Source organism: Cricetulus griseus, assembly GCF_003668045.3.
Source record: "Cricetulus griseus strain 17A/GY chromosome 1 unlocalized genomic scaffold, alternate assembly CriGri-PICRH-1.0 chr1_1, whole genome shotgun sequence".
NCBI classification, from domain to species: domain Eukaryota; kingdom Metazoa; phylum Chordata; class Mammalia; order Rodentia; family Cricetidae; genus Cricetulus; species Cricetulus griseus.
This window is the reverse complement of record NW_023276807.1, coordinates 164,893,745-164,909,705: the sequence shown is the minus strand read 5'-3', so window position 1 is coordinate 164,909,705 and position 15,961 is coordinate 164,893,745. Positions and strand designations below refer to the sequence as shown.

Here is a 15,961-nt window from a genome sequence, read left to right as displayed (position 1 = left end):
GCCAGGACTTTTTACCACATGAAGTCTGACTAAGACAACCATCTTCAAGGACCTGTCCCAAAACAGAATGTGCTGCCGCCTCGACCTTCCCACATCCAGAACTGTGAGAAGAATTTTCCCATTTGTGAACTACATTGTCTGTTATCGTGGTTCTCAGAGGCAACATAACTGATAAGAATAAGTGTATGCTATCTGGTATTTATTAGAGTTGCATATAGGCTGTGGTCCTGGTAGTCCAACATAGTTGGCTCCAGAAAGAAAGGCCAAGAATCCTGAAGTTGTTCAGTCCACGAGATTGGGTGGTGTCTCAGCATTTCCCAGAGAGCTGCTGGTCTTCAGTCTGTATTAGAATCCTGAAAAAGTAGGTTCTCATACCAGAAAAGTAATGCCTCAGGGACAGGTTAGATGAACTTGCCAGTGTGAGTGTGAACAGCAGGCAAAAAGTAAAAGCTTCCTCCTTCTATGGCCTTTTAAGTGGGCAGTCATCAGAAGTCGTGGCCCAGATTTACGGTGGGTTGGCTGATCCAATCAAGGAAATCACTCACAGGTGTGTCCAGCTGCTTGGATTTTAGTTGATTCCAGATGTGCTCGGAGTTGACAACAAAAATTGGCCATCACACTGTCTAGTTGGACTTAGTCATACAAATGTACATGGTAAGTCCCCAGGAAATGGACTTTAAACGACAAGAAACTTTGAAATAGAGAGAGATGTTTGTTTAGGAAACTGTTTTCCTTTTATTTCTTCATAACAAAGAAAATAAGAGACATGAAATTCAGTTTATAATACTTTCTACTGGGAGGTCTTCCTGTAAAGCTTGGTACTCCCTGTGTAGCCAGGCTGGCCTTGAGCTTCTAGCACTCACCATGCTTTCAGCTCTTGGCTGCTGGAATCACAAGCATGCCCTGTAATGCATGGGCTATCAATTAATCTCTTGGGAAGACCTTTATTGTAAAGTTTAAATAAGCAGCAAAATAGTAAACAATTTAGTTTGCTGCATTTAAATGGAAAAATTGTAGCAAAGGTATTCTAACTAGTCTCTTGTGTTTATAATCTCTGTAGCCCTCACTTGTTTTATATTACACCAAATTGCCATTTCCTAGGTTCCAAAGGCAGACTGGTATTCTGGTGTATAGTGTAAGCTGAAATGTGGGTAGACCACAGATGAAGGGTACTTTGACAGCTATTAAAAGGAACACAGTAAGGGTTAAAACTGGAAGAAGAGTAGGAGAGGCGTCCCTGAATGCATGTGCCTACATCCTCCCAATCTTCTACTGGGAGGAGTCTTAGATTCTTCTCCAACATCATCATCCTGACTTCCAGACATATTGTTGTCTTGTGCTTAAAGTAGCTTTTCTTTCCATTTCCCTTTGCTCTGTGGTTATGAGCTTGTGAATGAATTTTAAATGCACAAGTGAGTTGACAGATTCAATAACAGGGTTGACAGTTCTGAAAGTGGGATTGTGTCCTCTTTGGTCATTGTGGTAGTTAGAATGTAATTTCCCTCCTAGTCTTGTAGGGAGTGGCACTATTAGGAGGTGTGGTTTTGTTGGAGTGGGTATGACCTTGTTGGAGGAAGTGTGTCACTGAGTGTGGGGGTTGGCTTTGAGGTTTCCTATGCTCAGGATGCCACCCAGTTCTTAGTAGACTTCCTGTTGCCTACAAGATGTAGGACTCTCAGCTATTATTTCTCCAGCACCACATCTGGCTGCATGCCACCATGCTCCTCTCCATGATGATAATGGACTGAACCTCTGAAACTGCAACTGAGCCTCCCCAATTAAATGTTTCCATTTATAAGAGTTGCCTTGGTCATGATGTCTCCTCACAGCAATAAAAACCAAAAAATCCATGAAAGTCAGAGATTTGAAGGGACTGGATCAACAGAGACATTTTTACTGTTCTTGTTTGAGAGGTAACACAGGTGGATTCACCCTCATCACCTCAATGTGTTAATATGATTGAGAACATTTTAAACATTAAAGGGAAAGGGAGGGCAAGAAAAATGCTCAAATAAATGATTCTGCCTCTGGAAAAAGATCATCTCAGCAGGTGTGTGAGATTGTTAGAAGATAAAACTGATAAATGATGAGAATAAAATTTACCAAAGATAGGTTTGCACACACAAGTATTTACATAAATTTGCACAATGAGACAAGCATAGCCTTATAGGCTCATATTACTGGATTAAGTGACAGGAGCATAGCAACAGATGGCCATTTATTCCTTTGATGAACTGACCTGGGAATAGTAGAGATGGGTCAGTATCTTATGTCACCATGTTTCTTACAGTTCTTCAGCAAATATTCCAGAAAGTAGTTGGAAAGGGGGAAAGAGGGAAACTGTATGGTCATGAATTAAAAATGACTCAGTAGAAAAGGAAAACCTTCAGACAACAGTTTAACTGCAGCATCAACAATGCCAGTTCACAGGTATATTTGTTAGACCCCAGACAGAACGGTAGAGGGAATGAAGATATTGGGGGTTTGTAGTTCCTGCCAGGGCACAAGGAAGGAGAGAGAAATATATTCTGCAGATGGAGGTTTAATACAATAACTTGAGTGCTTGTTCAGTCACTGGAATCCCCAGAAGTAGGGTCCTGTCTGAGCCTCTGGAAGACTTTTCCCAGGCATGGAGAGCTGAATCCCTAGAGAGTGCTCAACTCTGGGAGACCTCATCAAGCTTCCAGAACACACACTAATGTCTTAAGTTAGAGAATCTTGAGCTGGGGGCAGGTTGGAGGTGTTGCTGTCACTGCTCCACAACATCAGGCATAAGGGACTGAACCCTGGAGGTTACTTCTGCCTCCTGCCAGGCTGAAATGTGGAGGATGACACAGGTCTCTACATTAGAGGAAAAAAACCACATGTGTCTTCTTCTGCCACTCAGCTTGCCAACCAAACAGTGGAAGAAGATGGCAACCACCGTGGCTCTGCCTGACAAGACTTTCCTGGGCCTTAACAAGACCTGGTAGAATCCAGAGTGCTAGCTACAAATGTGTCAGGATTGGACATTTAACTTTAGAGTCTCTTTAACAAAGAATGTTATACAAAAGGGTCAAATAATATCCAATGAGCCAACCCACCGTATTCCGCACAACTACAGACAGGCAAGTTTGTTACTCTATTGGATAAAAAAAAGAGATTGGAAGGGGCACCAACTGAACTTGATATTGGTTAGAAGAGACACCCTATGAGCCTTTAAGAAAACATGAGGTAAACATTGTTTCTTAAAAACACAAACCAGCTTATTAATATCCAAAGTCAGAGATCTATATGGTTATAGTGTTTCTAGGTTTTGGTAAGACTTCTCTCTAGGCTTTTATGTCATGAGATGAACTTCAGAATCACAGTCAAGGTGGCATGTAGTAATTTATAATTAATGGAAAGACTAGAAGTTGGTAATTAGTATACTGATACCTAATTATCACATGTGAAATAAAAATCATATTTTATCCTGTGTTGCATAATAAATCCAACAAGGACACTGAGTTTTAAGAATAGCACAAGGTGTCATTTTCTGGGTGCTCACACTAGCCAGGACACTACAGCTACACTCCTTTACTCCTTAAACCAAGCTAGTCAGGCTGTATTACCTCTGATATGAGTGTGAAGAAACTGACACTCACATCAGTGTGCACTGTTTTCTTGCAAGTACACACTGGTGAGCAGCAGGGCTGAGATTCTTAGCAAAAATTGCTTCAAGGGAGAGCTGGCAGAGGCAGGGAGAGTGCAACATGGTGTCAGGAGAAGCTGACCAGGGAATTTGCTTGCCAAGAAATGAGGGGGGGGCAGGGGAGAGGCATGGCATTTCATCAGTTATTCTCTGGGACCTTGGGGCTTGGCCCACCTTCGGCAGGACCAGGTCAGTATCTCAGGGATTTAAACTCCCATTGGATAAGCCTCACTAACTTCTTCTCTGTAAGAAACAGACACTGATCTATTGAAAAAAAAGAGAGATTTAACACCCAAACTGGCCAAATATGGGCAGTATGCTCTCAGGCACCATCAGCAGGAGAGCCCACTGAACTACATTGACTACAGCATTGACTACAAAGAACAGAGTCAGCTGAGGAGAATGACCAGTGTGCTGGCTGGTCCTGGGACATGACTGTCACCATCATGATGTGCCTGTCTGTCTGGATGACTGCACCTCTAGACTGACCTCAGAGGTCACCCGACTTTATAAAAAGTGCTATCATTTGTTACTCTGACTCCTAGCTACTGTATTTATTTTCATATATTTCTTTTAGAGATTTAAAAAGAATACCAACTAACTTACATTTGGCTTAAGATTTTTGTACTTTCTTTGAAGTGAGTGATCAGTTGGAGTAGCTACAATCACCTTGAGAAGTAAATTTAAATCTCACACTTACAAGCTCACCACTTACAAGCTTTGCACTACTTGCAAGATGCCAGCCCATCTGAAACCTTCTTTCACTCTCACTGGTGGGATGAAGTAACAAATACTACAGTGGGGAACAGATACTAACATATGCAACATGATGGTTTAAAAAATACATTTAAATGACTACATTTATTAACTTTGTGTGTGATAGGGCAAGCATGTAGAAGTCAGAGGACAACTTGCTTGAGTTGGTTTTCTCTTTCTACCATGTGGGTCCCAGGTTTCAAACCAGTGTCATCAGGCTTGTCAGAAATTTTCTTCCTTTTTCTGATGAGCCATCTCAACAGCCCAGCCCATACCATACCATCCATACCATATCCTATTTCTTCTTCTTCTTCTTCTTCTTCTTCTTCTTCTTCTTCTTCTTCTTCTTCTTCTTCTTCTTCTTCTTCTTCTTCTTCTTCTCCTCCTCCTCCTCCTCCTCCTCCTCCTCCTCCTCCTCCTCCTCCTCCTCCTCCTCCTCTTTCTCCTCTTCCTCCTCCTCCTCCTTCTCTGTTCTAAAGCAACATAGGTACAAAGTGGGTCCATAGACATCATCATCAGGACCATAGACATCATCATCAGGGAGACCAGGTCAGATAGCTTTGTTAACACTGTGATAGGATTGCTGAGTGGGCATGTACATGTATGAAAGTGTTGATAGCCCTATCCTAGATTTCACGGACACTCCAGTGCAGCATTGCTTTATTTAGTTCAGGACCACATGTTCTGAGAATATTGATAGACTGAAGTATATTCAGAGGAAACATCACAGATGGGGATGGGAAATGAAGCTATGTTCTGACAAATGGCATGAGGACACTGGTGATATTTGTGAGGAAAGAACAGATTTGGGGGGAATTAATGAAAGCTGACTTTCTGAGTATTTACTTGGTCCTTTGAAGGATTTCAGACTCAATGGTTTATCGTAACAAAGGGAAATACTTTATGTGAGATGTCCTTGAAGACAGGTACAACAGGAGTCATTGATAACCATGGAGAGACGACTGTCTTTGTTAGAAACATGGCATGTCTACTCTCAGAGTTGTCCACTAACAAAATGAGCTGGCCTGTGCTTAGTGAGCTCTGATTTTGAAGGAATGTAGGCAGAGAAAAAAACAAGCTTTTGACAGAGATATTTTTGAGAAAAGTAAAGATTAGATGGAAGCATGTATTTGGAGAAATATAAAGCTTCATCTTAATTACCCTGTGAGTCTCTCATTCCCTTACAGTATACTTCATGTTGATAGATAAAGCCCCACACTTCCTTGTCTTTTGGTTCAATAGCTTGAACTATAAATGGTCAATAAAACTATACATTTATTAGATCAGTTTTAGGGATTCTGGTTTGCTTATTCATCCTGCAAACTGAGACAAAACTCAGGAAACCCCAAGGTTTCTGGTACATAACACCAACATTTTATGAGTATATCATGAGATATAGAAGCAAGAAACCCCTCTCACTTTTTCCTTTGGCCTCTAGAAGCACACTTTGACTATGGGAGGGTCAGTCCTGTTATTTTAGATTGCCTTTTAAAGGCATGATAATTTATTGTTGTTGGCTGATTGAAGGCTTCTTGTGTTAGTAGCATTTACTCTTCTCTCGGTACTGAGCAGCAGTTTTCTGTTACAAGATCATCTTCTGATGCTCTATCTTATTTTGCACCTTGTTATAGTTGGTGAATGCACTCTGAAAATTGATCCACCTACGCTTTCATGAATTTACCCTCAGACTTTAAAAAACTGGATCTTGTCACTGTGGGAAGAACAGATATACATTTAATTAACCAAAGAACCTAGAGTCTGTCACAGATAGAGACTTCCTACATATATTGACAGATGAGAAATTCAACCTCCAATAGCTAGAATGACCATGAGTAGTTGGCTTTTGTTTCCGGATCCCAGCCCCTGATGCAGTTTGAAGCTTCGTTCTGGCAATGTCCCACCCTGTCTCTTCCTCTCCTCTACTCTGTCCACCCCCCTTCTCTCCCCATCTTCTAGACACTCATACCTTTCCTTATGATTTTATTGACATGTAAACTAAAAGCATCTAGGTGGGATTCCAGAGCGCTGTCTTGGTTGTCCATGCTATGTATTGAAGTTTGGACTGCTTTTCAATCTTGACAGTGCTGCATACGATGCTGTCCTCGACAGAAATGTGGCCATTAAGAAGCTCAGCCGACCCTTCCAGAACCAAACTCATGCCAAGAGGGCTTACCGGGAGCTGGTCCTCATGAAGTGTGTGAACCATAAAAATGTGAGTTTCCCTGTTATTTTTGAACCTCTGGCTGTGGGAGGTTGTGAGACAAGAGGAAGAAGACAAGGGCTGCTGTAGGAGGAAGGTTTACTTTGCCATTTCTGTCTCTTAAGGTTGTTTATTTGGTCCATATGCTGCATTTGGTTTCATTATCCTCATGGTAGCTTCCTGCTTAAAAAATTATCCAAAAGCCATATGGCATGGAGGAGATGCATGTGACTGATATGTCCCTATTATGAAATTAACCTTATTTGGTTATCATGCTCAAAATTAACCCAGGAGCCTCATGCTTTTTCAACCAAACTGAATCTTCTAAACAAATAAAGCTCACAGAGAAACCTTATAGGACAAGACATTTCTTTATACTTTAATACAAGTATAATAATAAAATTTGGAAGTGTGTTTTTTGTTTTGCTTTGTGTTTTTTTGGTCATCATATTGTTTCTTGTGTGCTTTAGTTAAAGTATGGCAGAAGCTTCAGCTGTTGAGGGTCCCTGCTGTGTGAGCATCTTGCTTTGGGATGGGGAAGTGGCAGGTGCACACGTGTTGAAAGCTCTTCAGAGCAGGGCCACCCACAGCCTTTGCTAAGTGCATCCAGGTGGAGTTGACCATTGCTTCAGCAGCCATGATTCCTCAATCTCAGATGAGGCCCTTCATCCTTGTGCCCTGTCCCTTCTTAGTAAGGAGAAATAAAAGAAAATTATTTAACTTTATGGTGATGAATCTTAACAGATATAACAAGTTTATTAGAAGCATTTCCTTAGGTACAAATATGTAATGAAATTATAAATTTTATGAATAAAATTATAAATAACAGCTATTGAATGTCTGTGCTAACTCCTGAAGTATAAATATACACAGAATATATGAAATTATCACTACATTTTATAAGTGAGATCATATGGCAAATGATCTACCACCAGAGCAGTAAGTAGCAAATGTAAGTGTGGCTGAAAGATCTTTGTGATACAGTGACAGTGACTCTCTTCTACTCCATTGCTCTACTCCCATGACTCTCTCTCTCTCTCTCTCTCTCTCTCTCTCTCTCTCTCTCTCTCTCTCCTGCCTCTCCTGCTTCCTCTCTCTCTATCCCTTCTTCTTGTGTGTCCCTCCAATGACCTTTAAATCAGACTATTTTATACTGCTGAGTTATTTGGGGACAATGACATTTGAATTCACTCTTTTCAATTATTTTTTTTTTAATGTGCTGGACAGATTTCTAGACAGCTAGGACTGTCAAGGACTACAAAGGAGGAGAACCAGAACAAGACCCTCCCATAGGAGCTTGGGATTTCCATGTGAGGGAAGGCAATGGATGAAAGAGACAGAAACATTGTGAAAAGATGGTCAGTGTGGGGTGTGATGGGATAAGTGGATCAGGAAGGGCTTCATGACTCATCACTGATACAGCCATGCAAAGAACATGAAGTGTCAGAAAGGCATCTAGAGGTTATGGGAAAAGGACTCTTAAGAAGAGTCAGTGTACAAAAGCAATGTGGTCCCTTGCTATGTGACACACTGGCCACATGACCAGGTGGTGGATTCCTACGTTAGTAAGGAAGAGGAAACAAAGCCCTGAACAGAGAAAAAACGGATGTATACAAGCAGTGAAGAAATGGTGCAGAAAGCTTTCCATACATAAATTGTATCTGTTTAATCCTTCTAGACCCTGTAGAGTAGCGTCTTATGGAGACATTTCCAATTGCTTGACCAACTTGAGAAAAACATACTCCCTAATGTGGTTTGGATATATTTCAACTGTCTTTTCCAAATGCTTATATGTTGGAAAGTTGGTCTCCAGTGCTGTGATGTGAGAGGTGACTAATCCTTTCAGAAGAGGGACTTTCAGGTTGCTTAGGCTATTGGGAGACATGCTTTTAGAAGAGACTAGGTAGCTCTCATCTTACCTCAAAGACTTCATGAGAATGACATGTAAATGTGAGCCCAATCACTGTCCAGCTTCCTGCTTTGAGATGTGATCTTTGTCTCCCTCACAAGCTACCTCAGAGCCAAACTAATGCTGGCACCATGCCCTTGAACTCACTCTACAGTGATTAAACAACTTTGCCTTCAGCATTGTCTGCTAGTGGCAGAAAACAGTTGCATACTTGCCCTGATGTTGACTGAAGTAAATGGAATTCACAGTAACTCTTCCTTAAGAAAAACAAAGAGTTCCAAATTGCTATAATAATTTATAACAACATCAAATTTGCTATCCTCTTTTTATGTATGTATCTGGGCATATATGCATATAAGCTTGTAGAAATGTTTTTTTAACAAAGAAAAAGCTTCCCTACAGCCAGCTGTGATTCTTCATTAATACTCAAAACAAAGGGAAAGGCTATTTGAATATGAATATAGAGTCCTGTGACAAGTGAAAAAAAAAGAATGAAGTGGCCCCATTAAACCTTTGATAATAGGAAAATCCATTTATAAGATGAAAACTCAGTTCCAGGAAGTGAAGTGAAGTTTGTTGCATTTGCAGGGTTGTGACAAATGTTGACTCATGGCTGTGCCTCCCAAGACTTTGGAATAAAACAATTGAATCATATTCCTACTGGAAAATGCTTCAAGGAAGCAGAAGCGTCTATGATGACCTCATCCTGAAATTGAGCTGTTTGTAGGGCATTTGCCTAGTGGGTTCACTACTGCAACAGCAACAAATGAGCTTCTAGCCGGGACTTTAGGGGGCTGGAGATTAGACTCAGTGGTTAAGAACATGGAATGTTCTTCCAAAGGAGCTGGGTTGAATACCCAGCACCCTCATGGTCACTCATGACTATCCATAACTCTGCCTCCAAGGAATCTGAGGCCTCTGGCTTCTGAAGGCACCAGACATCCCGCAGTGCACAGACATACACTGAAGCAAAGCACTCATATTCATAAAATGAAGTAAATAAGTATTTTAATGGATTGTTAGGACGAATTGAAATTTATGAGATAAGAACTGAGGTGAAGTACAAAAGAGTATTCAGAAAAGTTATGAAATGAATATATAGGAAAATGGGAAAAAGGAACACAGAAAAAGAAATGGATCACAAGAAAGTGGCTTTGAAGGCACTGTGGAATGCCTGATGATGGGAGTTGGCATTATTGAATTCTAAAATGTTGCATGGGTGCAAGTGTGTGCAACTGTGTTTCATTGTGCATAGTCCAATTTGTCTAAAAAAACCCTGATAAAATATTACATTATGAGATTTGTATGAGCTAAGAGAAATAATGAAGACCCAATGACAAATACTCCATATACACATTGTTCCACTTGAGCTGTTATCAAGTGATCAGAATTGTAGGCATCTTGAAAGTTTAATACAAACCCTGGATGCTCTGTGACATTTTTCTCAATAGTTTATGCAAACAACAAGAATGAAAAATCCCACAGAAATGACATTTTTCAGTTATTTAGAATTGTATTGTTTTGAATACTTAACATGTTTAAGTGCCACTTATGAACTTTATGAGAAGCCATTGAATTTGTTTGTGCCCTGAGTTTGTTTAAATATCAAGCTGAGTTTATTTGTAAAGTGGATTTCTAGCTACATCTTCATTTTAAGTAGAATATCTTCATTTGTTTATATTGTCATTTCCATGGACACATTGATACATAGTATTTAAATGGGAAGACATATAGGGTTATCAGACATATAATTTATGTGGAATTGAGATGGATGTAGGTTTTAGGTTGATTTATTTATCACCTCATTCTTTGTTCACAAGATCACTGAAGTAAGAGATCGAATGGATAGGACTGAATCTAGCTAACTCTTCAACTTGCTTTTTGCCCAACTTATCATTGTTACTGTGCACAGTGTACCTCCCCACCACCTGCACTGGGATGTTGATTGAAGCACTATTTGATTGGCGTACAGAAGTAAAAGAAAGTTTCGATGCCAAACCAAACCATTACTTGCAATATGACTTTTGATTTGGACAGGCAATGGTTCCTTGGAAGTCTGGGTAGAATTTCATTGTCTTTCTCTTGGTGACTTTGCTCTTTGTGGATTAACCACCTCAAAGCTTGTGTATGATCACGGAGCCACAAAGAGGCAATACAATTGACTTTATAATTTTGTTACTAACCCTCATACTAGTTTATGCTCTTTCTGATCACACTTTTCTGTCCTTTGAAGCCATCCAGAAGAATTTCCAACCTTTTCTGTTTCTATCATGGCTTTCTTTATTGAGTGCCTTACATTGGGAATAGATACATTCAGACTTTAAAAATAATTAACTTTCTGCCTTATTTATTTTCTTTGTCTCTTTCATGCCCTGTCTTCCAGATTATTAGCTTATTAAATGTTTTCACACCCCAGAAAACGCTGGAGGAGTTCCAAGATGTGTAAGTAATAAAACAACAAAAGTAATGAAGGTTGAGCCCAGCCCTCACTCAGATAACTCCAGGGGAATGACAAAAATAATAGCAATAGAAACAAAAAGGATGAAATTCCTTGTAAAGATCAAAGGGACCTAAGGGCAGGACCCAGGAAATGAGGCAGGAGTATGTAGTGAAGATTCTGCTATGGTGTGACTTCCTAAAGGACACACCTATCTCCTAGCCCATATGCTTTGCTGTTCCACACTCTCGGTAGATCGGGGGAGAAAGAAGCCTTATTGATTATTTGCTCATTAATTCTGTGAGATTTCTAGGATGGGTCAAATCATTTTGGGAAATATTTAATAACGACATGTTACAATGTTCTTTGTTCTTTTTACCTGTCTTTGCAGTGCCTTTAATTTTGTGCAAATACAGACTGAGGGGGTGGTGATTCCAGAGCATAGCGTCTTCTTCTACATAGCTGCAGCAGACTTTAGAAGTGGCTGTCCCGATGCCTTTCCTCATTTGTAATCCTAATACTTAGGAGAGAGTTAAGAAATATAGGAGAAATTATGATCAATAAAGGCTAGTGAACAGATGGGCATGAACCACATACTAATTAGTGATGCTTTTATCTGCACATGGTCGAGTCACTGAAGCTGTCAATCATGGTATACTTGGAAGTTTCACATATTCTTGGATCAAGCAATCATAGAGATTCAATGTTCAATCAACTTAGATGAAGTAGAGGATCCTGATAGTGATGGAAGGTCATGCTAGACCTCTCTTCTGGAGCTAACATTGTGGATTTGCCTTCTAGTTATTTAGTGATGGAGCTGATGGATGCCAACTTGTGTCAGGTGATCCAGATGGAGCTGGACCATGAGCGGATGTCTTATTTGCTGTACCAGATGTTGTGTGGCATCAAGCATCTCCACTCTGCTGGAATTATCCATAGGGTAAGAACACTTACTCCAGAATTGCAGTGTGCTGGCTGCTGGAGGACAGAAAGAACAGCTTTGAATTATTTTCTTAGGGAGAATTGGACAAATACCGTGCTCTTGGTAATTTCACAGACGGGTAGCATTAACACTTGGTTGATTGTTATGTCAAAGGGACTTCTGTGTGTACTCTGGTAGAATTCAAATTTATATTTTTGCTCACTGAGAGTCATCTTCTGAAGAGCCTCGTATTTCCTAGGCCTTTGACAATCAAAGTTGGATGAGTAACTGAAGTAAGACAGCTCATTTCCATACTTCCTTTCTGGAAATATAATGGCAGCTATCCTGATATGCTCCCCTGTCAGGCCTAGAAATCACACCTACCCTTAAATGTTTATGTTGTCCAACCCCCCCAAAACAAACAAACAAACAAAAACCATAAGAGATGACAACAAATGACATGTCATTTCCCCCAAGACTTCTCCTCAGTGTGAGCCTAAATTGTAAAAAATAACAGTACTGTTTTCTTCTTAACTTAAAATATTTAATAAGGGCATTTTTAGAAATCTAAAACTAACTAACTTGTCACAATAATCCTATGCTTTACACAGTGTCTTGCAGGCAAGCTGTTGTGCTGCAAGGCTGCCCTGTGTAGTGTTAGAAAGAAATTGCAGTTCCTGTAAATACCCACTTTCACTTTCTTTCTCTGTTCCTATTGTCAGGACTTAAAACCCAGTAACATTGTAGTCAAGTCTGATTGCACACTGAAAATTCTTGACTTTGGACTGGCCAGGACAGCGGGCACAAGCTTCATGATGACTCCGTATGTAGTGACTCGATATTACAGAGCCCCAGAGGTCATCCTGGGAATGGGCTACAAGGAGAACGGTAGGGATGATTCTGCAACAGTGAAGTAGCTAACTGAGAGTCATGTGTGTTGTAATATAGAGCTGCCAGGATTCATATTCAGAGAGTTCTCCTAAATACCACTAGGGGGGATCAGGCGTGAAGAATGTGAAGGGTGTTTCTGAGAAGCAAACTTGGCTACAGGAACTTTAAAATGTAATAGTTAGAAAGAATTGCAAATAGAGTGTGATTACACAGTCAAGAGGCCACTGATTGGCACACAGACCTCAGACAGGGAGAATCACTGCTAACTGTAATGCAGTGTCACCCAGATACTCATGGAAATTATGAGAAAGATGCTTTAGTTAAACAGTTGGCTTTTGTGTGGTATCTCAGATTGGTGGCTGTGGTCCTAGGGAAAGACTAACAAAGAGATTATAGGATCTTGAATCATATCAAGTTAGCATCATTCAAACTATAAGCTTCTTGTTCTTATGTCAAATCCTCTGCAATTAATATTTAGTGTAGCACTATCTAGTAAATCATAATAAATACCAGAGGCCATATAGAGGAAAAAAACATTAAATTTTACATTATTTCTTTGACAAGAAAATCTAATATACACGAACACATTGAAAGATACAGAAAGAAATGTTTAAAATTCAAATTGAATTTTGATTGATTAAAATGAGGTTTTATAAAGACTTTCTTAGAAAGTCTTTTGATCTACGATTTTGTCTGGAACACCTATTATAAAGAGCCATGTTGAAAACCATATCTAATACATTTAGAATTTATATTAGCTTTAAGTTAGATTTGTATATGTGCCATGTGTATCTGATTTTATGTTTTGTATGTTTAATTCCTAACAATATATTTTCATACATTTTATCAAAACAACTACTATTGCATTTTTGAGTATAATTACTGCAGAGTGCATTTATGAGCCATTGGAGTTAAAAATTATTTGCATACTTCCAGTCTAGAGCACTGCTGTTACATTGATGTCTTTGTATGCAACAAAGGGACAGTCAGGACCCAGCAGGCCAGGTTCACTTGGATGGCCACTCCCAGGGCTGTGTAATGTTCTGATTTATGTTAATGGAGCCCTCCTCCCAAGTGAAACCTGAGGAGGATTAAAGAAAAGTCAAGAATTGAGGACATTAGTTACCAATAATTTATTGTATATTTTAAGGGGAAATTTTTGAATGTCCCAACCTAATGCATTGATAAATGTTTGGGGTTTTCGGTATGCTAATTACCCTGATTATATCATTACACATAGTATGCATATAGCAAATATCCACAGGTGTGATTACTGATAAGGATGGACAGAGCCTGGAAGTCTGAGTTTGCCTGGTTTGTACTTGTAGATCTTTGTCACACAGACAGGAGTTAGTTAGTCACTATTCCTTTCTTTATTTGAAAGGGCCACAAAACAATGAAAAAGCCTTCGTTTCTGTGCATGGAGGTGTGTGCCTTATCCCTTGTGCCAACTATTCTCTCAGCTGAGGGTGGTTATCATGCAGATAAAACAGCTTGTCCTTGCTTCAGGCATGCCCCTCCTGTGCACCTCACCCTGCCTTCCACCCCTTAGAGCAACTCTGCCTAATGTTTTTGTTTCAAAATTCCCTTGTCATCAATAAATGTGAAACTGAGAGAGAGAGAGAGAGTTAGGTGGGTAGGAGATATGTTGGTTAACAAATAGGTTAATTGGGAAATAAATGCATGTACTCAAGTTTTAACACCTTTTATGCATTTTTACCTTTAAACATCTCCATTGTGGATGTGCTGATTTGTCATTTTCTCAAAATACTTCAGTTAGAAATTAGTGCTGATGTTTATCTAAGGAATAGTTTCTGAGTAAAAATTCAATCCTGTAACACAGGAATTACGTTTCTCACCACAAAGCTCACCAACCATTTCCCAGTGTCTTGGATTTCTTTGCATGGACTCTTATTTGGGACAAAGGGTGTTCTCTTGTTGCCCACCGCACACAACTGTACAAAATAGGAAGTGAACATAGTTACCCTACATGGTGAGTCTAGCAAATGCTATCAAAGCCATCTCCAAGACTTTTAGTGAACGTCTGCCTGGAGATTCTGTTGGTTTACAGAGTGCTCTCTTCCTGTCCGTGACATAGTCATCTCATGTCAATAAAGATGCAGTTTGGGCATCCATGTAGTATGTTGTTTTACACATGCATTTGCTCTTACTGTAGAGACTGTATGATAACACAATGTAGATTGTAACTCACATTCAGCCAGTTTAGGTGGAATGTGAGAGTATTATTTTCCAATCACGAAAGTCAGTTACCTCAGTTAACCTTGCTTTCCTCCTATGTCTTCACCGCCTCTCTCCTGTTCTAGTGGATATATGGTCTGTGGGATGCATCATGGGAGAAATGGTTCGCCACAAAATCCTCTTTCCCGGAAGGGACTGTATCCTTGTACCTTTGGCTTCACCTGTTTTTATTTTCTCTCCCTTTATACTCGTAATGATTTTACCAGCAGAGTAAAGACAGAAGCAGAAAGTTGGGTAAGTGGAGTAATTGTCACAGTGAAGTGATGATTTCTATACTCTCAGCAGCACTATAGACTGCCTACCACAATGACTCTTTCTAATTAATTTTCCAATAATCTTTTTCTTCTTAAATCATTTTCTTTCTTATAAGCCAAAATAGGAGTGTCATTATTTCAGAAATAGTGGAGACCACCAGACTCAAAATGAGAAACAAACAAAACAACAACAAAACATAATTAGCAAAAGAAATCACTATCTCCTTTCTAAAGCTATTTGTAATCCATGACATTGAAGTGTGATTTCCTGCTTTAACTGACATTGTAAGTTTTAGTCTATGGGTCCATAGACAGGTTTAAATAGGCCACTGCAGCATGCATAGCCCCAGTGAACTTTGAATGTCCACACTTGGCTCATAATTATTATTCAAATTAACAGAGGGCAGGCGACTTCACTAGGACTTCATTCAGTTGAGTTTGAGACACTGAGCTCTAGGATACAAAGAGGTAATTGTCAGCACAGTGTGTGAAGTGCTTGCTGCGCAAGTGTAAGAACCTGAGTACAAATCCCCAGCACATGTGTAAAGGCTAAGTGCAGAAGTGCACACCTATGACAGCAGTGGTGAAGCCAACCTCACTGCCAGCAGGCCTAGCTAATCAGAGAGCTCCAGGTCTAGTGAAAGACCCCGACTCAAACCC

The 15,961-nt window shown here is 39.9% G+C and overlaps 1 protein-coding gene across 5 annotated transcripts in view; it reads left to right on the top strand.

The window, feature by feature from the left end:
• The window catches only part of LOC100754361 (mitogen-activated protein kinase 10), a 180,787-nt gene that overhangs the window by 100,318 nt on the left and 64,508 nt on the right, over window positions 1–15,961 (top strand). For 3 of the 5 annotated variants that reach the window (XM_027388502.2, XM_027388507.2, XM_027388506.2), the window contains exons 4-8: window positions 6,512–6,641; window positions 10,922–10,980; window positions 11,777–11,915; window positions 12,620–12,785; window positions 15,113–15,184. In XM_027388502.2, the coding sequence (XP_027244303.1) occupies window positions 6,512–6,641; window positions 10,922–10,980; window positions 11,777–11,915; window positions 12,620–12,785; window positions 15,113–15,184 (566 nt within the window). The remainder of the gene's footprint in view (window positions 1–6,511; window positions 6,642–10,921; window positions 10,981–11,776; window positions 11,916–12,619; window positions 12,786–15,112; window positions 15,185–15,961) is intronic. The other 2 variants (XM_027388505.2, XM_027388503.2) reach the window with 1 other exon arrangement.